Consider the following 23,581-nt stretch of genomic DNA (forward strand, 5'->3'; position numbering starts at 1 on the left):
TGTCTGGATTCGGTTTGGGTGGGGAGATCAGAAGGAATTCGGTTTTGTTTGCGTTGAGTTTAAGCTGGTTGGCAGTGAGCCAGTGGACTGTTAGCTTGAGTGCCTTGTTTAGGGAGAGAATGTCCTGAGGGGAAGAGATTTTAATGTAGACCTGTGTGTCGTCGGCGTACATAAGGTAGGAGATGTTGGCGGCACGAAGCACCTCGGTGAGAGGTTCAAGATAGAGGTTGAAAAGGGTAGGGGAGAGGGTTGATCCTTGGGGGACTCCCACGGAGACTGGAGAGGGGGCGGAAAGATCGCCATTGATGAGGACTCTTTTATACCCCGGAAAAGATCTCACAATGGGGGGGGGGGGGGGGGGGGCAGGAGGGAACCAGGTGCTCAAGGTGCAATTCTCTTAATGCTGATCTAGCCCATATGTTTCCACTTGCCCTCGCCTTGATATGAGAAAATCCTCCATTACGGTATTCTTCGAATCAACCCTGGATCTTAAAGCTAAGTTAACCCCAGCTTTAATGCTTCTCGGGGTTGACAATAGTCAGGGGCATACCACGTCTCATTGCTTCCTCTTCCTTGCTATGGCAGTGTTACGAATATGTGTTGCCTCAGCCTGGCTTGACCAAGCCGCCCCAACATTTCAGCTATGGCTAGCTCGGCTCCTCTCGGTATTCAATCTTGAGAGGGGAATATATGAAAGGAAGGGCAAGAGAGGGAAATCTCTCGGTAGACGGATATGGGCTCCTATTTACAGCTGGAAGGAATTACTGGTTCGCACTGGGCCATAGTTTTATGCATTAGAAAGGCAGGTATTCTGCAATGGAGTCACATCTTCATCGCTAATCTGCCCACTTGAATTATTTTCCCTATTGGTTATATGATGGAAATTCTGCCCTCCCTTTTTTTCTCTTTGCGCTTTTATTTTCTCATCAAAGAAAACTTTTAGTTATGGTTTAACCTTTGCTTAATATTTCCAAATGTAATGTTGTTTTGTAAAATCTGGTATGTTTATTCCTCACATGCAAATGTAAGTAACTGACGCAAGCTGTGCTGTATATTGAAAATGCAATAAAAAAATATTTGAAAAAAAAAGAGTGCTGAGAAGAATCGATAAAATATTAAATACTCCTCTTAATTACTCAAACAGGATATCGATCTGGCACAATCCAAGCATCAAAATCCAGGGGAAACCTTTTTTCTGAGAATCATGGGCATCAAAAGGCATCCACTTCTTAAAGCAACTGGGCACCCCAGATACACCAATTCCCTTCAGTGTACTCCAACAACAATACAATCTACTAGACATAGATTTCTATGACTTTCTTAAGCTCAAAGTCAGTTTGTCTACGATAAGTTGCCCGGACAAAGATCCTTTCATTATTAAGGCAATGCTCTCCCTCAATAAGCCAGGTCACCCGTCCTCCAAACTTTATCACATCTTAAAACCAAAAAACATATCCATCACAGGAGCAGTCTTAAAAAACTGGGATAGCTATGGGTCCATTCCCCCAGACAAGTGGCAGTTAATCTGGAAGTCCGTCGTATCCCACAAGATCTCTCCTTCCCTCGCCCAAACAAAGTACTGGCTCCTCCATCGGACATTTTGGACACCAGCGCAGATTCATAAAATGGCCTTAGAGATGACCCAACTTGTTGGAATTGTCATGCAGCTACCTTTGCCATTTACTCTTTTTCTGCAAGGCAGTCTCCCCTTTCTGGGATAGTGTTTTCGACTTCATTCACCCTGATTCATGGTTTCCTAGACCCCCAGATCCACTCACTACTGATCTCGGCTTGTAAATCGATATTGACTAACTGGAAGAACACGTCTGCTACCTCCTTCCATGCTTGGCTGAACTGGATTACTTTTTTAAGAGGAGTAGACAATATCTCTCTTCAAAATTCTCCTTGTAAACCACAGACTAACGAGGTCTGGGAGTCCCTGGACAACTACTTCGCCATGACAAACCCCCCATGAGACAGCAGGTCACCCACTACATATAACAAATAAGTATCCCAACTTTTATATCAACATGTATTAATTATGCTGGAATGCAGGTACTATAAAGATGATACTATAATGTACTGTTTTATACTTTTTGATGCCCTGTCTCTGCTAGTTGGCTGATATAATAGCTATAATTTCTTTAATTTCTTTTCCTCTCTTCTATATTGTGTTATGAGGCTGAGCTCAGGCTTGAACTTCTCTTATACTCCTATAGAACCCACATATCATTACCAAACTAAGCTGAGTACTTACTTATTTCCCATGTAAATGCCTACTCCATCATCTCGATGTTGCCTTTGTTTGATCTTATTTTTGTTGATATAAAAATCTTAATAAACATTTCTTGGAACAAAAAAAAACAACAAATAGCTACCTTAGATATTTTCTATCTTGATGCGTTTATTGTCACTATATTGTGATCAGAATATTATTGATAGGCAGGTGTAGCCTGGTAAGCAAGGATTGAATCCATTATTAGACAGAGCCACTACACACCCCCAACCCAGGTTAGTGTATAAGCAAGGCTTGATGATGTAATAAAGACTAGGCCCCCGGGGATGGGGTCCTCCTGGCAAAAATCAGCCTGGGAGTGGGGACGAGCGGCCCCCCTCCCCATTCTTAAAATGCCTGACCCTGGGGGATGGGGTCCCTAGGGCCGAGGGAAGGGGCGGTTACGCATTCCCTCTTCCCTTAGAAAACAAAACAAAAAATTTAAATAAAAAAAGCCTGGCAACTCGCCATAAGACCCTCCTCCTTTCTGCACCACTCTGCAAACGCACCTCCTGGTTGGGGTTTAAGTCCCCTAGGCTGCTGAGGGTCCTTAGGGCCCAACAAGACCTCCTGTTACCTCCAGTAAGTCTCACATAGAGGGACTGCTAAGAGGTGGTCAGAGGCCACGCCCCCTTTCTCCAACTCCCTGCAAACACGCCTCTCGGCACACTGCTGGTGGGGGGAGACGTCCCCCAACCAGTAGTGTGTTAGGAAGCGCGTTTACAGAGTGGTGGAGAAAGAGGGCGTAGCTTCTGATGACCTCCCAGCAATCCAGCTGTGTGGGTCTTACTGGAGTTAACAGGAGGGCTGTTGGCCCCCAGGTCCCTCAAGAGCCAAGGAGACTACATCCCCCAACTAGCAGTGTGGCTGGAGGCACGTTTACAGAGTGGTGGAGAAAGGGGGCATGGTCACCGAAGACCTCTCAGCAAAACCCACTGTGTGGGACTTACTGGAGGTAACCGGAGGGGTAGTTGGCCCCCAAGGACCCTTTGGAGCCAAGGGAACTTCATCCCACAGCCAGCAGTGCGCCAGGAGGTGTGTTTTCAGAGTGCTGGAGAAAGGGGGTGTGGTCACTGAAGACCTCTCAAAAATCCTGCTGTGTGGGCCTTACTGAAGGAAACAGGAGGGCTTGTTGCAGTAGCGGCCGTGGAGGGAGTTGGGCGGGGCGGTGGGGGAGCGGCAGGGTGGGGGGGTAGCATACTCTGGCTCACGGCCGACCGGAGTTTTGTAAAGAAAGAAAGAAATAAAACTAATTTCATTGCACTTGCTGAAACGCATTTGGCATTTCAGCGCACGCAATGAAATTTGTTTTATTTATTTATTTATTTACATTACTCCGGTCGGCCGTGAGCCGGAGTTTACTACCCCCCACCCTGCCCCGCCCCGCAGAACTCCCTCAACGGGCCGCTACTGGCTTGTTGGCCCCAAGGACACTCTGGAGCCAAGGGGACTTCATCCCCCAACCATCAGTTGGCCAGGAGGCACGTTTGCAGAGTTGTGGGGAAAGGGAGAGTGACCTCTGAAGACCTCTAAGCAATTGCGCTGTGTGGGACTTACTGGAGGTAACAGGAGTTGTTGGCCCCAAGGGCATCCTTGTGGGCCAATTATCCCTCCTGTAACATTCAGTAATTTCCACACGACGGGATTGCTGAGAGGTCTTCATGGCGCCCCGCCTACTTACTCTACCACTCTGCAAACACACTTCCTGGCGCACTACTAGTTGGGGGATAAAGACCACTTGGCAGCTGAGGGTCCTTGGGGGTGAACAACCCCTCCTGTTACCTCCAGTAGACATTCTGGCCGGCTGTCACCTTGTCGAGCCCGTGAGAATTGTGTTGCTGTTGACTAAGCCTTCCTGGACTGAGATCAATACCTCCTTATGTATATTTTATTTGGGATGCGGCCGTAATGGATTGGCGCAGTATAATAACATAGGAATCACAGACTCTACGGAAGTGACTCTATGAGGATACATTGTTTTATCGTTAATATATTTGCATTGATGCCTCACCCAATGCACAGCGCATAAGAGATATTTTGAGTCCGGCCACAGTTCTTAGAAAAAGATTTCCTAGAGTTGATAACAGAACTCTGGTGGAGTAATATTAGTAGTATCCCCTGGGCTAGCGAGATTGGTCTGATATCCGGCAGGTCCTGAGGAAGGTGGTGTTATCTATTCTTCAAGCCACCGAAATGCGTCGACCCATGCTGTTCAGATCCTGCTATATGCAGTTTCTCTAAAAGGTCGTGGAGACTTAAAACAACGTTTTGTCCCCCATTCTCCAGATATATGTTTTATTGAAAGTGGTATGAGTGTAGTTGAGGAGGTATGTATGTGAGACAGCGTGTGTGAATGTTTTTTCTTTTTTTGTCTTTCTACCTGGGGTTCTAAGATGTTGACATATGAAAATGTCATGTTATTATATTGTAAAATTGTGTGTATATGTTGATAAAATGGATTTTATATGTAAAAATATGTAAAAGAAAGTACAAAAACAATCTTGATAAAACAAAGAAAATTAATAAATAATGTGAAGATTTATGAATATGCTTATGTTTTTGAATGTTGTTATTGCCTAAATCTATTTCAGCCCATGTTGAATTTATTTTCAATCAGATAAAAGAAATATAGGCCACGAGGAAGCTTTCTCTGATAGTACCTCCAGTAGGTCCCACACAGCCGGATTGCTAAGAGATCTTCGGAGGCCACACCCCCTTTCTCCACCACTCTGCAAACACATCTCCTGGCACACTACTGGTTGGGAAATTAAGTCGTCTTGGATGCTGAGGGACCTTGGATGCCAAAAAGCCCTCCTGGTACTTTCTGTAAGTCCTATACAGCAGGATTCCTGAGAGCCAGTCAGAGGCCCCGCCCCCTTTCTCCACCACTCTGCAAATGCATCACTACTTAAAAAAAAACATAGAAATTCACTGAAAAAAAACAAAGGTTACAGGGAGGTTATAGTTAGGCAATGGAATAAAGAAAAACCTTAGAAGTTAAGTGAAAAAAACAAAGGTTACAGGGACGTTATAGCTAGGCTCAGATTTCACTCATACAAAACCAGTGAAAATCAGCAGTTATAGTTAGCTGAACTAACTATAATTCACGCCCCGCAATGCACTGCTTATGACCTCACATATTACATCACTCATGACTTGTTCAGTGATATCACTGATGACCTCTAAAATTACACCACTGATGACATCATCCACAAAATCACTAACAACCCCAACTCAGACCCCCATAAAACCTTTCATGCACCCACTCCCACACAACCATTCACAAACTCATCACAGACCTGCAGCAGTACTTACACACTCACTCTCTAATTCATAGATCTACACAAACATCCACTCACACACTCATACAGCCACTCATACACCTACTCACTCACTAATGAAGCCATTGACATGTCCAATCATACACCCATACAGCCACTCAAACCCTGAGTCAGTCACCCATAGAGCTACTCACATACCTACTCATTCACCCATACAGTCAATCACACAGCCACTTACTCACCCATAAAGTTACACACACACCCACTAACGTATACAGATACTAACATGTACTCACTCACTTATACAGTCATTGACACACGCACACACTCACCCATACAGCCACTCTCAAATTTACTCACTCACCCATACATTCACTCATACAACCTATCACTCACCTATACTGCCTTTCACATACCCAGTTACTCACTCATATACCTCTGACACACTCTCACCCATTCAGCTCCCACACACACACTCATTAACCCATACAGCCACTGACTCACCCATTCACTCATCCATAGAATCAGTCACACACACCCTCAACCACCTGCACAGACACTCACACACCTATAGAGGTTTTCAGAGAACCAATCACTCACCCGTACAAAAACTCATATATCCACTGACACACCCATACAGCCACTTAGACACCAACTGACAGATAGATACAGATATTCATACAGTCACTCACCCATAGATTCACTGAGACACCTAATCCCTTACTAATACAGTCAGTCACACACCCCCTGAATCATCCAAACAGGCACTCATACACCCACTGATTCATCAATACACCTTGGTATATATATTTAACACACAAACTTTTTTAAACAGTCAGTGGATGATTTCATCAGTGATGTCATTTGAGATGTCATCAGTGACGTAATCAGTGATGTCACTGACCATGTCATGAGTGAAGTAATATGTGAGGTCATAAGCAGTGCATCGCGGGGGCGCAAGTTATAGTTGGCTAACTAGAACTGCTGAATTTGGTTTTGTACGAGTGAAACCTGAACTAACTATAACGTCCCTATAACCTTTGTTTTTTTCAGTGAATTTCTGTTTTGTCCATTTCCTAACTATAACGTCCTGTAGCCTTTGTTTTTTTCACTACATACCTCTTTTAGGGTACTTTGTGCTTTTTAAGGCGTAAACATAAATATACAATGTATTTGATATGGGCTCCGGGTCCCCGCACGTGGGTGGGACTATTTAGTGCTTATGACTTTGAAGAGTATTTCCCTGGAAGAGAACTAGGATTACAGGTAAGTAATTTATCCACCTCCGCCCTGGTCTAACTGCCAGGGACAGTCAACATGGAACTTCCAACACAACATTCCATGATATCAATGGAGAGAAGGAATGCAATTTACCATGTGGGTAGTCATTTTGTGCCCTGCACCACTGGGCTGAGGAGGCTGGCTAGCAGAGCTATTGTCCACTTGGTAGGCAGCATTGCTGCAAAGAATTGTAAGGATCAGGCCTAACACAGATTGGTAGACCGAAGTATATGATTAAAGCAGCTGTATTGGAGCAGCATCAGTGCTGAAAGATATAATTGAAGAACTTCAGCTAATAGATTCCTGGAGGGCACTGCATACGAATGACAGGGAAGAGACCTGCATAACGCACCAGCACAACGCCTGGTCTAGGCTGGATTACTGGCTCACCACTAAAGACCTACATGCCTGGATTGCCAAATCTTCACATCATCCACGTACTTACTCAGATCACGCAACCGTACAACTCAAACTACACATACCCAAACCGTACATCCAGCCCTTCAGCTGGCGATTCCCATCAGGCGCCTTACTGAACTAGGTATTTAGAGAGGAACTACGTAACAAAATCACAGAATATTTCACAATCAACGAAGGCACGGTGGACTCTCTGGGAACCCTCTGGGAGGCCTTTAAAGTGGTAACCCAAGGAGACTGTATAGCATTGAAGGCGGGAGTACTTAGGGATATATGAAACACTATTGCACGCTTGGAGGGAGAGATTAGAGATCTAGAGCGCAAAAATTACACCACCCCCTCTCCTACCACGCTAGCACATATTAGAAGCAAACTGACAGCGTTTCAGGAAGAGGCTGAAAGGAAAACTAAGTATATGCATAAATACACACAAGCGCGCAGGTACGGGGAAGGAGATAGGCCAGGGAAAACACTGGCTGGCCTCCTGCACACGCAAAGAGGCTCGGCATACATAACTGAACTCCACAATCACGATGCACCTCCTTCACGAACACCACCGGAAGTACTACGAACTATGACACGCTTTAACCAGACTCTATACACCTCCCAGACGGACCTGCCGATGACCGACATTATAGAATACCTGGATACACTAGCACTAGTATGGTTTAACCGATGGCATCGCGAATATATGGAAGTACCATTCACAGCAGATGACCTCAGGCAAGTAATAAACAGCATGCCAGCAGACAAGGCCCCAGGCGCCGACGGACTGACTGCGGCCTTTTAGAAAGAATACACAGATATTCTAGCACCACGACTTTTGCAGGTGTACCAGGAAGCACTAGAGACTGGACTGTTGCCACAGACTATGCGTGAAGCTACAATAATAACTCTGCTCAAACCAGAAAAAGACCCTACACAGCCAGACTCGTACCGCCCACTTTCCTTAATATACCTTGATGCCAAGATTTACACAAAGCTACTGGCGAACAGGCTGCAGCCACCTCTCCCACTAATAGCACTCCCTGACCAATCGGGATTCATACCCGGCCGCTCGACGGCACACAACCTTCGCAATCTTTTCGCTCTTCTGCATTATCTAGCTCCATATGTTCAAGCCATTGCAGCCTTATTAGATGCCACCAATGCGTTTGATTCTCTTGAGTGGAAATTCCTTTTCACGCTGCTAGCCCGCATGGGGCTAAGTCCCATTATCTTGAAACAAATTCAACTGTTATATACCACACCCACAGCGAGAGTTAGGGTAAAGGGCCAAATCTCAGAGCCAATCATTATAACGAGAGGAACGAGGCAAGGCTGCCCGCTGTCGCCGCTCCTCTTTGCTATTGCTACTGAACCCCTAGCAGCCCGACTTCGTCAACATCATACACAGCGCAGTATAGGGTTCACCTCTAGGGGATTGCTCCTATCAATGTATGCAGATGATATGACGATATATATAAACAACACCGGATGAGCCTGACCTCTTATGCGGATGATACCCAGCTTGTGCTTGCCATTAAGAACGATGGGGAGGAGGTAGCGGTAAGGTTCCAGGATGGTATGCTGGCAATCAGAGACTGGATGGCAGCGAATTGCCTAAAATTAAATTCTGAGAAGACTGAGGTAATCATCTTTGGGAAACTTTCCCCAGGGTGGTCATCCGCCTGGTGGCCTCCATCTATGGGAACGCTGCCGACTCTGGTATCTAAAGTTAGGAACCTAGGTATCGTCTTCGATGATAAACTTAATTTCGCCTCTCATGCAAATCAGACGGCCTCAACTGCATTTCAGAAATTAAGGATTATTAAAAAAGTCATTCCGTTCCTACCTGACAATGCGGCTAAAACAGTGGTGAGCACTTAAGTTCTCTCATCTTTAGACTACTGCAATGGCCTTTTTGCAAATGCTCAAACTCGGGTGAGAGCGAAAATGCAGTCAATCCAGAATGCGGCGGCAAGATTGCTTTCTAAAACCCCCAAATTTGCTTCTATTAGTCAAACCATTAGGGATTTTCATTGGCTTACAATCAGGAACAGGATCAAATTTAAGACCTTATGTCTTACTTTTAAAGCCCTAAACAAGCAAGGCCCACAAGTTCTTCAAGATCAACTAACCTTATATCAACCCACCAGATCCCTGAGATCTATGATTAGTTTACAAATCATTGTCCCACGCACAAAAACTGTGTCTTGGGGAGACAGACGTTTTGTGGTATCAGCAGCTAGAGTTACCACTACACATCAAATTAAGTCAAACTCTCTTTCAGTTCAGGAAATTACTGAAAACTTGGTTATTTAACCAATAACTATGCCTACTGTTTCTGCTATATTTCATCCCCTTTGATTATTGCTGAAAGTCTTAGCGCCAAGACGCCTAAGGGCAAACGTTGCGCTTAATAAATTGTAAAAATAAATAAATAAATATCTAGTCAACCCAGCAACGAATTTCGCGCCAGTAATGAGAGAATTGGTGCACTACGGAGGTTTAACGTGATTCAGATAAACTGGGCCAAATCAACAATACTGTCACTGACAGATGACACCACTCCCTTTGACACGGAATTTCCAATACAATGGGCCACTGGTCCGATCAGGTAAATGGGGATATGGATAAGTAGAGATATGCAGGAGTTATGGTCGGTTAATTATGGCAGGGTGATAGACTAGCTGGAAGGGGAAGTACAAAGGTGGAAACATCTGCCGCTTTCCCTGGCAGGCCGTATAGCAATAACAAAGATGGTTGTACTTCCAAAACAACTATATCTCTTTGTAAACATACCAATGCCCTTAAACACACACTTTTTTAAAAGACTACGCTCTAACATACTGGAATTGATATGGGCTGGTAAACAACCCTGTGTCTCCTGGGATATCCTAACACTGCCATTTACATAAGGAGGACTAGGCGCACCCGATTTTGAATTATATGCACACTGCACACAAGCGCAATTCCTCCACTACTGGCAGCATCCCACACCATACCAACCCCATGTGGCAATTGAACTAGACAAGGTAGTTCCGCTCCCACTACATACGGCACTCTATCAACAATATAAACGCCCTCACCTAGAAATAGACACTGTTGAAACACTCAGATGGGCATGGCAAGGGCTGGTAAAGAGGGCACACCAAAGAGTTATTTTTGCGCCATCTATGTCGATAGGTGGAAACCCACTCATTACACCTTTACTAGCAGGGCCGGACTGACCACAGCGTGCACCGGGCAATCCCCCGGTGCGCCGCACGGGTGGGGGCCAGTTTTGGGCTCCTGGGGGCCGTTTTTGTTACAGGGCCGTTTTTGCAGCATACCTGCAAAATCGGCCCTGAAACAAAATCGGCCGAAAACCTGCCCTGGCAAAGTGCTCGGCCGCACCCCCACCCCCCGGAAGGGGGGGGGGCCGGCCGAGCACTTTGTCAGGGCCGGTTTTGGTTCCCAGTCCGGCCCTGTTTCCTAGATAGGGCTGCCAAACAGAGGGCGGCGTCCCACAAGCTACTGAAAGCTAGTGATCTATTCCCAGATGGTACATTTATTACATTACAACAGATGTGCAAGTCCACACCACCTACAGCACTAGATATGCTCTTATATTATCACATCAGAGCGGCTTGCAGGGCTAGATATGTCGAATTTCCGCAAATACCCCCCACGCTGCCGGCTCTGGAAAATATTATCTCTGTACCATCTGCCCGCAAACTAATCACATGAATATATAGCATTACACAGCGGGAGTCCCCTATCACCGTAGCCCACTCCAAAACAGACTGGGAGGCAGACGCAGGCATTACTATAACAGATAAGCAATGGGCAATTTGTTGTACTCTACTAGAACATCTATCGCCGAATTATTGTCGTCGACTGATTCATTTTAATCATTTGCATTGATTACATCGCACACCAATGCAGTTGCATCGCATGGGGCTTCACTCAGACACGCGATGTTGGAAATGTGGCTCCCAGAGGGCCACCTTTGTCCACCTGGCCTGGGAGTGCCGACCGATAGCACAGTTTTGGCTAGCAGTATTTAACCACATTGGACAAATGACGAGCCATCCTGTGGTGTGCTCTCCGTTGATAGCACTGCTGGGTTACGTCCTAGAAACACCCGAGGGAAAGCGGAAACTCACAGCATTTCTGTTGCTCCTGGCAAAAAGGCAGGTGGCAATACATTGGAAAAAACAAGCACCCCAACCGTAGCAGCGTGGGTGAGTGATGCTACTTATTGCAAAGACCAACTGTCACACTATTGGGAGCTAATGCCCAGCAGGACCCGACCAAAGGATATCTGGGAACCGTTTGTGACCTGGTTGGGAACAGGGGGAGTGGAAGCTCGGGGTATTTAACAAATGACCAGACACCAGGACTGGAAAGTTTCACGTGTGTACTCATGTATAGAGATAGCCATGGATTGCGGGTGGTAAAACAAACAATAGTGCTGAGATGTATAATATTGTGGATATTATTTATGTAGACTTTGAAACGTTACCGATATGATAACCTATGTAGTGACAAAGTGAATATGTGTGTGCAAGGACATTACAAGGGAAAGGCGGAAGTTTAGCCTTTTTTTCTTTTTCTTAATTTTTTCTCTTTTTCCCTTTTTTTTTACTTTTTGTTCGTATTCATGGTAAACACAATGTATTGATTATGCACATGTAATACCACTTTAAACAATTGCATTATTATATCAAAGAAATGTGCAGTTATGTACTATTTGACTACATGCAAAAATCTCAATTAAAAAATAAATAAATAATGCTTCGAACAGCAGCAAAAAAACAAAAAACAAAAAAAAGAAGCTGTATTGGATCTGACGCCAGTTGGAGGCTAACACTGCTGAAAGGGAGTGCCTATCTTGAATCTAGCATCACTGGGCAATGTAAACTGGGAAATGCCTCCTGTTGGCCTGCAGTACTAGGCAGAAGCTAGCTAGCTTTGGCGCAACTTTGCAGCCACCATTACTGAACACCAGCAGCCGGCCTTGGTCCAGGGCAGATCTGAGCCATCAGACATAACTATCAGTGTACTCTGAGCCACATGCACTGCCACTTACCTGCCGCAGCTACTGGACTCCATGCTGGCGCTCCTGTGCATTTCTGACAGGCATTCTGCTGCCCCGTCATCCACTGCAGCCTGGCGGGCCGTGTGAGACCTGTCCGCCACTTCAGTGCTGCTCACCTCCAACCCCTTGATGAAAACGCCCGTGTTCCCTCGCCGGCCCGGCTCACTCACAGTGCGCTGGCGCTCATAGTGAGTGCTCTCGCTGCCAGAGATATCAAAGCTCTGTGCCTTACGTAAGGCCCTCTTCTGGAAGGGTCGCTGGGCAACTCTTGTTGACAAAGATGGCTGGAGGGGAACGTTCCAGCTGGCTTCCGGCTTCTGTTCCTCACCCGAAACGCTGCTTAGTGACATCCTCCTAAGCCCAGAGGTCAGTGACCTCACTGACATCCCACCCATAAAGGAGCTGGTGCGATCAGCTGTTCTGGGAATTTGGCCAGGCTGAGCATGGCGGCATACGGACTGAGACAAACTTTGTTCCCTCTGCCCGGCAGGTGAGTGAATTGACTTATGGTGGAAATAATGCACACAGTTACTGCGTTCATAATGCTGTTGACGGTCCATGTCATCTGAACTATGGCAATGAGTAACCGCAGACCGGTCGGGAGTAGTTCCAGTTTTCTTGCAGTTTCCTTCAGGCTGTTCGCAGAATCCCACGCGTTTGGTCCACATGGCGGCCTCCATTTTCCTTTCAAACGCCTGCCTTGTCTCCTGACACTTGGACCAAGCGAATTTCCAGTGCTTGGCGCAGCCGTCGCTGCCTAGTTTAAAGGCCAACTCCTTCATCTCCATGAAGTGCTCCTCGCTGATCTCGGGGTGTTGCCCACGGTAGGCCTCGAGGCACTGTACAACGGCTGCTGCGCTACCAGGGGAGTAGCAGTCCTCCATGCAGATGCAGGCGAGGTGACGCATCCCTTCCAGGGCCCACTTGTAAGCCTAGGATAGAATAAAACAGCAATTAAAATTAGCCGGCACAAATCATTAAGGCAGTCAGAAAAACAACGCCAGCACGATAGCACAAAAGCACAGTGTCTTTCAGCACAGGACTCTAAGCGCGCTCAATGGCTATTCACAACCACTGCACACAAACCACTCTTTATAACAGAAACCACAGCTGTGAGACCCATGCGGGCACTGCTGAGAAGCCTGCACCAGGGCTGCGGAGAGATAGGAGGGCAGCTGGGCAGCCGGGGAGAGAAGGAAGCCGTTTTAGGCCGCATTACTATCTATAATAATAATATCCACATTTGTAAAGCGCGAACAATCACCCGTAAGGGTCTCTAGGCGCTGGGGGCCGTCGGTAAGATTAAGCAAGCTATTGCCCAGAGTCATATGGTGCTGGGCTAATCTGCCGCCAGCGCCGGGATCGAACCGTGAGTCGCCCTGGCCGCGGCACCACACCTCTTCCGATCTAGGTGCTCATTACAAGTTGGCCATTAAATCCTGATATGTGCGGTTGCTCCTGGTACTGTATAATTCGGAATTTGGCTAATTGCGATACAAATTGTATTCCCTGGCAAGGGAGTAGCAAGAACATTAAAATAGCCCCCACTTTGAACTAAAGGTCTTATGGCACCAAGCAAGCCATCGCGACCCTCTCCAAAATAGCTTGCTTGTTTCTCCTATCCATGCATCTATCCATTCATCCTTCCCTCCATCCGCAGATATCCACCATTTCACCTTCACATTCTGTCAACGATTCAATGTTTCATCCAACATTCAGTCTTTTACTATTCCGTTCCTCCATTAGTCTGCCCATCTATATCCAAACCTATCTATCCATCTTCAAAGCTAGCCATCAAACCTATCCATCCATCCTACCATTTAGTAATCCATTCTTTCACTTATCCACCCCTTTCATCCATCCATTCATCCTTTCAATTATCCATACGTTTACTCATCCGTTCATCCTTTCACTCCATCCATCCATCCACCCCTTTCTCTCATCTATCCATCCTCCTTTTCACTCATCTATCCATCCATACACCTTTTCACTCATCCATTTATCCATCCATCCACCCTTCGACCCACACGTCTATCCACTCATTCATCCATCCATCCATTTACCCTATCACTCATCCATCGATCCTTTTACTCACTCATCTTTCATACTCCCTTTCACTCATCCATTGACGCTTTCACTCATCCATCATCCACCCTTTTATCCAGCCATCTATATACCCCCCTTTCACTCATCCATCCATTCTTTCACCCATCCATTCTTACATCCATCCTTTGTCTCATCCAGCCATCCATGCGCTTATCACTCAACCATCCATCCACCCTTGCATCTAGCCGTCCATCTACCCTTCCTTTCAATCATCCAGCCATTATTTTACTCATACATCCATCCATGCATTCATCCATCCTTTGGCTCATCCATCCATTATCCGTTTTACTCATCCATCCACCCTTTCACTCACTCACTCACTCACTCACTCACTCACTCACTCACTCACTCACTCACTCACTCACTCACCATCCATTCATCATTTCACTCACCCATCCATCCTTTTATTCATCCACCCATTCACCCTTTGACTCATCCATCCACCCTTTGACTCCTCCATCCAACTACCCTTCCTTTCAAAACATCCATCTATGCACTCATTCATCCATGCATCTATCCATCCACCCTTTTACTCATTCATCCATCATCTACCCTGTCACTCACCCATCCATCACCCACACATCAATCCTTTCACTCACTCATCCTCCCACCCTTTCACATTAATTATGAAAGAAGTCCACCCCCGCTGTAGCTGCTAAAGCTGGGGGTTGACGTCGCCACTGTTCTCTAGATACATTTCTGCAGGTCCAACCATACCGATATTTATCAGGGAAAAATGCTCAGAAAATACCAGGTGTTCTGTGCATATAAACCCCGCATATTAGGCCACATGTTTCAACATTAGTAATAGCGATTACCTAATTTTGATTTTCTGCAAATCGCAATTAGGTGATCACTATTCCTATGTATGAAACTCCAAGAGTTTTATTTCGAGATTCCTAGGGGGTAGCAAATCGACCTACCTCATTAATATTAATGAGGTAGGTCGCTATTTGTGACCCCTAGGAATTGCTAAAATCACAGGGATGATGGCCTGCTAGGGCCAGCAGCCCACCACATCCGTGAAAGCTTTCAATAAAGCAATCATTTTTAGGTCTCGCCTGAGCCAGCGCTTTAGCGCTGCTCTGGCGAGAGCTTTAGCAAACGGGGATTTGGAAGTGCAAACTAGTGCTTTTCAGGCCTCCAAATACAGTGCAAGTGCGCTGGGCACGCGCACCATTTGTCAGCCTGCTTGATCACTTTCGCGGCAGCTTTGATGTTCTCAGTGAGCCGCACGGCCACTGAGAACATCAAAGCGGCCGCGAAAGTGCTCACCATTTGCCACCCCCTCCCTTATCCCACTTCCTGCTTGCTGAAAGAAGTCTTGATTGACTCTGGAGCAGTTCAGACATGCTGGGGGGCTTCTGTCCCTTCTACCCCCACCCCCTCTCTACACATGCTCTCAGAAAACCATTGTAAGAAGTTGTTTCTCAGGTTCAGCTCCTTTCATCTGTGATTTGTACACTGACTGCCAGTCGAAGTGAAACTTGAGCTGAACGAGTGGAATGTTCCCCAAGACTGGCAAGAACGCCTCTTGATCTCAAACCAAGCACCCGTTATGACAACGTCCACAGCATGTCCAGTGCCTCACCCTGAGCACCTAAAAGGGCAAACTATGGCTGTGATTGTCAAACATCTCTGAGCTGAATCTACGGATAGCACCGCCGTGTCTTAACATCGATTTAAGAATGAAAAACGCTTAAAAACTCACCCCTTCTGAATTGTATTGAACTAAATGTTCTCCCCCGGCAGTTGACGGGTGTACAACACGTGGCTTTTGCTGTACATTTAATGGTGCGTTACGAATGTGAATCGCATGTAAGGGGCCCTAATACTTAGTGATGCAGGAACGCTACACAAGTCTGAATGATAGATCAATAATAAAAGCGCTCTGGGCAATATACTGACCTAGAACTTGCCATTACAGTCTGCGGATCAGCGTGCATGGCTCCTGCCACGCTCTGCTTTCATGCGCAGAGGATATATTTAAACAGACGAGGGGTGAAGCCACGCAGCTGGATACAAACTCATTAAAAAGCCTCATGGTTACAGGCCGTTCTTCCTTCTGTAAAACGATTGTAACGTGAAATCTGCGAGACAGTCAGCAGTAAATTCTAAAGGAAGCAAAACGGGATTCTGGCAGCATAAACTGTCTCCTTTGCACTCTGGTATCAAATCTGCAATCGTTAGGAGACTCTTTTCAACTAACAAGTTAAAAAGGGCCACATCCGTCTTCACTTTCGCGGTCCAGTGTGTGCACGCTCTGCCCAAGAGCACACACTTGCATCCATCAAACAGTATATTGGCATTTAAGCCGAAGCACTGCTCCTCCTTGACAACAACAAATGCATGAGCTGGCTTAGATATATTTGGCTTTAAATATTAAAATGTGTTACTCACCTGGTTAAAAGACTCAGCCGGTCAGACGACTTCAGTGTGCAAGTGTTTGTCCTTCCTGTAAACTCAGCGGTCAGATGCGCTTTTCACTCCATCCCCTGGCGGGAAGCAAGCGGACTGTGTCCATAATTATTGAAAACAAGCATTGGCATGGCCAATAGGTCTCGTCTTTGGGACCTTATAAGTGTTGAGCCATGCAACAGTTGATGTTGTTGCACCAAGGATATTGTGCTGCATAACTAAATACTTATAAGGTCCCAAAAGCGAGACCTATTGGCTATGCCAATGCGTGTTTTTAAATGCAGCCCGTTTTCCTTACAGCAAAATGGGTTGCGTTTAAAAGAAAAAAGTGAAAACTTTTCTTTTAATTTTTTAAGAGCAGGCAGTGTGGGACCACTGCCGGCTCTTAAAAAACATTTCCGCCACCATTCACAAATGGGAAGGGGTCGCTTGTGGACCCCTTCCCATTTACGAATGAGTTACCATGAACTTGAAGTTGGTGGTAAAATGTGAATGTTTTACGACCGCATTCACAGTCACAAAACATTCAGATATACAGTTGTGATTCGGTATTTGGACGCCATAAGCACACCCCTTCCAAATACCGAATTGCAAACCCATTTTACGTGTTCAGAAATAGCTTACCGAATCGGAAAATAGAGTTTGATACATAAGAAAAGCCTTTTTTGCGTTCTCAAGCAAGCCGATTCTGCGAGTTAAGGTCAGGGCGAGAACCCGCAAAATAGACTGCGTAATCATTTAAACCCTGAAGCGAAGCCTATGGGTTGCTAGGACTAGAATACCATTGCAAGCATCCGCAGTTACCGTCAAAGGATCAGGGAGTTTCCTTGATAACATGCAGTATTCCTTTCTGTGCGACCCCCATTGGAATCCTGCATTGTCAGCTGGCGTGAGCTTCAATCTTGCGAGTCAGAGTGCTCAAGGGAACCCCAGGCAGCTGGTGTGCGCTTCGATCTCTTCGTGAGACAAGATACACCACATGATTTAGTGGGTGGATGCAGGTTCCTTTGAACTTGCACGTTGGCGGCCATTTTGAGTTGGGGAGCATCCCGAACAGGCAATTGTGACACACACACACACACACACACACACATATAACACGGTGTGCTACAAGTGTGGAGACATTAGTTCACTGGCGTCTCACATACTGTGAAACGCACACATGAAACAAAATTAAAGGAACAGAAACACCGTTTTCAAGCTGCAGCCCCAAAGGTTACAGAGATCAGCACTCACTTCAAGACTCAAAATTAAAGAAACAGAGGCACTGCTCTAGCGCACCTAGCCTTCGCAGAAAGAGATTCTGGAGGCTGGAGCTTCTTGTAGCCCAAAGATCTCTGGAGTGCAGAGCCAACAATCCTTGGCAACAGCAAGTCGATGCAGTTCACAGGGGTTTGGTCCCAGCCGTTCCGACGAGGGATACTGGCCTCAAGATTGGAGAGAGGACAGGTCAGGCCTCGAGAGAGTTGCAGAACCACCACCTGTGTTGCTGGGCCTTTCGAAGTCCGTGGGACATCAGGAGCAGCAGACCGGTCAGCTTTGTTTACAGTGCCTGCAGATGCAGGGGAGTGACTCCTTCACTCCAAGGGAGATTACTTTGGGTGTCCTTGATGCCCACAGGTCTGTTGAAGATCCTGGATGAAGCACGGACAGAGACGATGAAGAAAACTTGCAGAACAATGACACCAGGAGCAGCAGGAGTCTTCCTTGATGCAGTCTCAGTTCCAAACAGAGTCCAGCGCAGTCCAAGTGTCCAGACGGTCGAAGAGTGACGTGGTTTCAAGCTTGAGTTTCTCCCACGATGAATCGGAGGACACACCCATGGGTAAGCCCTTTTATACCGGAGGATACTCCCATGTCCTTTGTCCAGTTTTGCAGCAGAGCGGGAGCCAAGGGCTCCCTGAAGTGGCTCAAACCGAAATATGTAAGGAGGGCACCAAATGTGCCATTCAAAGCAGTCTGGAGGCACTGGCACATACCCCCACCCCAACCCAATTCACTAAGTCCTGCCTGGGAGGTGATCACACCTCCCTGTGCCTGGAAACCTATTGTTTTACCTTCCCCTGCTTGAGCTCAGCTCAGCAGCAGGAGGGAAGAATTGTGTCTGGGGTTGGCAGCAGCTCTAGCTTGCTGGCAGATCCTAGCAGGCTGTTACCGGGAGTACTGGGGGCTTCCCGGAGGAGTGCATGGAATCATACCTCCAACATTGGGAACAGTATTAGGATATGATTCCAACATGTTTGATACCAAACATGCTGTCGGACCTTACCCCGTTTCGCCATGGCCTCGCCCCTGGGCCCTCTTGACTCCTCCACTCTCTCTCCGCTTCAGTCCACAGACGCTGGCGACCACATCGTAGTGCAGCAAGAAGAAGGCGGCGGCTGGCCCTTTAAACCCGGTTCCTATATCGACGATCCAACCCTTGGGAGGTGGAGCTACAGTGCGACGATCCGGATAAGGAGAGGCGGCTTGAAGAAGGAGGCGGAACCCGGAAGGAGGAAGCAGAGAGGTGGAAGCCATGTAGGCAGACGCCGAGGATCCCGGAGCAGTTAACCAGAGACCCCGAGCCTGCGCTGGGAGAGCCGAGAGGCCAACCGGAGGACGCTGCGCCCAGCCGTGGCCCTGGAGGGTCGTGGCTTGAACAGGTGCGTGCTCGGGTATGGGGGCTCGGGAGCGGGGTGGGAGCTCGGAAACTGGTCGGGTAGTCCGGGAAGGCTCACCAATTCCTGTCGTAGGCACTTGTAAGATCTAAGACGGCATAGGACTGTCTACCTGATTCCCGCCTTCTCCGGTGACGGTGTTTTTCCTTCCGCTCCCGTATATCCCTCACCCACCGCCCTGTGATTCCAGCACGGGTCTTTCACCCCTGTAGTTGAGTCGGTTGGCTCCACGAGCACTAACCAGTGCCTTTTTGTTTTGTGTTTCTCTCCCCCTTGCCTCGACCCTGACGGCCAGAAAAGCCCAGCCCGACATCGTTAAGGAGAGGAGGAGGTTCCCTGTCCTGAGCAAAACAACGCCGGAACTGTTATCATTGGACCGATACCTTATGCCCACCTTTATTAGAATACCTTGATAAATACGGGAGTTTTTCCCTTAGCAACTTGCCTTGTGGTCTGCCTACCTCCCTGCCGCACCCCCACACATGCCCAGGTTCGGCACAGGCATTATATAGTTAGACATCGCGTAATGACGCATGGCCACTATATGTATCAAAATGGCTAACCGCACTTACAAAGCCTGGAGAATCGACTTCAGGGTTTGTAGTGGGTGTCCTGCTCATACAGGGCACCCTCAGACTTATAAGCTAGCACCCTTCCTTCAGGATTCATAGGCCTTCCTTAGCGGTGACTTATAGGTTTTAAGTGTAGTGACTTCAGATATAAGGAAACTTATATCTGTCGCAAGTGGTGCTAGCACCAGCTTACACAGGCTGCAATGGCAAGCCTGTAGTCACAGTTTGAGTGGTCTCTCATGGGTGGCATAATATATGCAGCAGCCCATGGGAGACCCCTGGTGTACCTATGCCATGGCTACCCTAGTACCATATACTAGGGACTTACATGGGTACACCAGTAGGCAATTGTGGAGGTGCCAAAGTACTTACAGTGACAGAATTAGGGAGGAAGCACAGTGGCTGGGGTCCTGAATAGCAGGATCCCAGCCAGACTAGTCAAAAAACATACTGACACCAGCAAAAAGTGGGGGTAACCATGAAATCAGATTCTATTTTCCTACAATTGCTATGTGGCAGCTTTGTGTATGCTTGCAGCAGAGTGTGAGTTTGGGAATGTAACTTTTCAGCTCATCTGAGATCAGACAGTGATGCATTGTTGGGACAAGAAAGTCCAAGAAAAGTTGTTGACTCTGAAAAATCTGACTCTTATAGAAACCCCTGATATCGTAAAAGCATAAAATTATCTTGGAAGTCATTTAAAGAACTGAAATGGAAAGAGCAGAATGGAGTTGCCGTTGAAAAAGAAAACTGGAGTTCAAAACAAAAGGGGCAGAATAAGAAGTATGTTAAAAAGAAAGAGGTTAAGGATAGGTTTTTTAAGTCAAAAGAACATCTGTTCGCCCTTGTCCCACCAAGAATTTAAAGTGTAGAACATGTGGAAAGGTAGAACACTTTGTCAAAGTCTGTCAGTCAGCAAAGGATAAGGTGAATGCGGTCTGTGACAGAGTGATCTGTTATTGCTCAGAGGTTGAACAAAGCGGTAAAATGGAAGTGGTACTGGTTGGCCAGGGTTGTAAATTAAATTGTATTAAAGTATGAAAGTATTGTAGTTGATGGGACGGTGTTGAACCTTTTGGTTGATTCAGAAGGAAAGATGACAATGTTCACTGATGAATTATTTAATCAAACATGGGGTGATAGGAAATTACTCCTGCCAGACATAAACCCAGTAACATAGGATGGGAAAAGGATTGAGCTGCGGGATATTTCGAGTGTCACATGAACTATAAAGCCAAAGTGATTTTTGGAAAGGTTCATGTATCAAAGAAAGGCTTGAAGATATTAGGATGATGCCATCAACGTTTGTTCGGCATTACTCTAAGACCAGGAAAGAATGTTCAAGTGTCATTGTTCACAGATGGAGTACCCATCGAGCAAGTTCCCATTGAACAGGATCCAAACAACAATTGGACAGGAATGTATTAAGCGGTATACAGTTACAGATTAGGGAGGATCAAGGCGTTCAAACACATGATCAAAGCACAAAGTGGAGTCCCCCCTGCCAAACACAAGTTCAGTAATGTGCCCTTTAGTGTTAGGGATGATCTAGTAAAGGCATTCAGGAAAATGTGCGAAGATGGGGTTATTGAACCTATAGATTAATCTTTATGACTGTCCCCTTTAGTGATAGCGAGGAAGAAGAATGGGCAAACAAGGCATTATGGGTAGATTATCATCTGCTTCCTCTCATAGATGATACTATCACTATGTTTACAGGTGCCAGAGTGTTAAATCAACTTGGCATCTGACTACCATCAAGTCGAACTGGATGAGTCCTCTAAACATCTGCCAACTTTTGCATTACCAGTAGGCACATTTCAATTTAGAAGGATACGTTTTGGATTGGCATCTTCTGCTTCAGTTTTCCAACGAGTGTTGGAAAATGTACTTGAGGGAGTCAAAGGAGTAGTGGCGTTCCACAATGACCGTCAGAGTCATGATAAATTCATGCATGTTGTGTTGTAGAGGTTAGGGAAGTTTGGAATAATTGCCAATATTAAAAAATGTGAATTTGCAAAAAGTAGTATAGACCACTCAGGCGATGTCATCTCGGAAAAAGGGGTAGAACCTAGACCAGGAAGCCACTACAAAAGCTCTAAGGCCAAAAAGCAAAGAAGAGGTTGCATCCTTTTTAGGATTTTGTGAGTTCAATGCTAAGTTTATAAAATAAAATTCAGCAAAAACTGTACATTTGAGGAAGCTTCCCAAAAAGAAAAAAAGTGTTTATTTGGAGTGATATATGTCAAGATGAGTTTGTGTATCTAAAAGATGACACAGTGTCTTTTGGGGTATTGGTGCCATTTGATCCCACAAGGGAGTGTATTATTACTGTGGACGCAAGTAATGATGTACTGGGTGCCACACCTGCTCAAATAATAGAATGTTGCGATGAGATAACTGTGGGATTCGAATCCAGATCTTTGAAAGACAACAAAAAAATATTTTCGGTCATAGAAAAAGAACTATTGGCCTGTTGCTGGGCGGTTGAATGTTTACAATTTTTCCTATGGGGAGGAAATTTACTCTAAAAACTGATTATAAGCCATTGGTGAACATACTTAGCGGGCACAGTGATCATACCCTTAGATTAGCCAAGCTGAGTTTCAAACTTCTGCTGTGTAATTTCCACACCGAGTACATTCCGGTAGGTAAAAACACTAGAGCTGATTATTCATCACGTTCCCTGGTTAGTGGCGAAGAGCAATCCATGAATTGGGACAGTAGCGTCTCGCACAGGTAAGAGCAGTGAGCTGGGGCAGGGGCGGGGCAGGGGGTGGTGGAAGTCGACAGAAGATGGTAGTAATATGAAATAAATAAACAAAACCACTTACTTTGCGCTCGAGGCATCGCCACGTCGGCGATGTGGCGAGTGCAAAGTAAGTGGTTTTATTTATTTATTTAATATTACTTATCTCGTCATCTGTCGACTTCCACCACCACCCGCCCCGCCCCCAACCCGCCTCACCACTCTTACCTGTGCAAGCCACCACTGAATTGGGAGGAGGAGAATGAATAGTGCTCTATGACATTAATTGATAAGTCACGATAATGCATTTACTGAGGATGAGTGGACTATTGAAATGTCTAGTGATGAAGAGTTGGAGAGCGTAAAGAAGAATGTCAAAGAGCGATGGCCCAAGGAGAAAGCTTTGCCCGTAAGGGTAGAGGCTTATTCCAAAGTAGCAGATGAAAATTTGGTAGAGAGAAATGGAATGCTAATGCATGGTGACAAATTCATTCCCCCTAAGGGAAAAAAAAATTGTGTCGGCATTTGAGACATCTAGGACAGACCATTACCAAGAGAAAGATTAGGGACACTTATTGGTAGCCAGGGATGCACACACAAATCACTGCCAGTGTCAAAGCATGTGTTATATGTGCTACTAGTGATAAGGGGATGTAAACTGAGTTTATGCTTTTGCAACTGTGTGTTTTACCTGATGGACCGTGGCTCAAACTTACAATAGATTTCAATTGGTCCGTTCAACACTCCACCACGAAGA

The 23,581-nt window shown here is 46.2% G+C and overlaps 1 protein-coding gene across 2 annotated transcripts in view; it reads right to left on the bottom strand.

The window, feature by feature from the left end:
• The window catches only part of PLEKHG4 (pleckstrin homology and RhoGEF domain containing G4), a 1,592,954-nt gene that overhangs the window by 732,420 nt on the left and 836,953 nt on the right, over positions 1-23,581 (bottom strand). For both annotated transcript variants that reach the window (XM_085638629.1, XM_085638628.1), the window contains exon 11: positions 12,311-13,251. In XM_085638629.1, the coding sequence (XP_085494755.1) occupies positions 12,311-13,251 (941 nt within the window). The remainder of the gene's footprint in view (positions 1-12,310; positions 13,252-23,581) is intronic.

This window comes from Triturus cristatus, chromosome 12 (genome assembly GCF_964204655.1).
Source record: "Triturus cristatus chromosome 12, aTriCri1.1, whole genome shotgun sequence".
Taxonomy (NCBI): domain Eukaryota; kingdom Metazoa; phylum Chordata; class Amphibia; order Caudata; family Salamandridae; genus Triturus; species Triturus cristatus.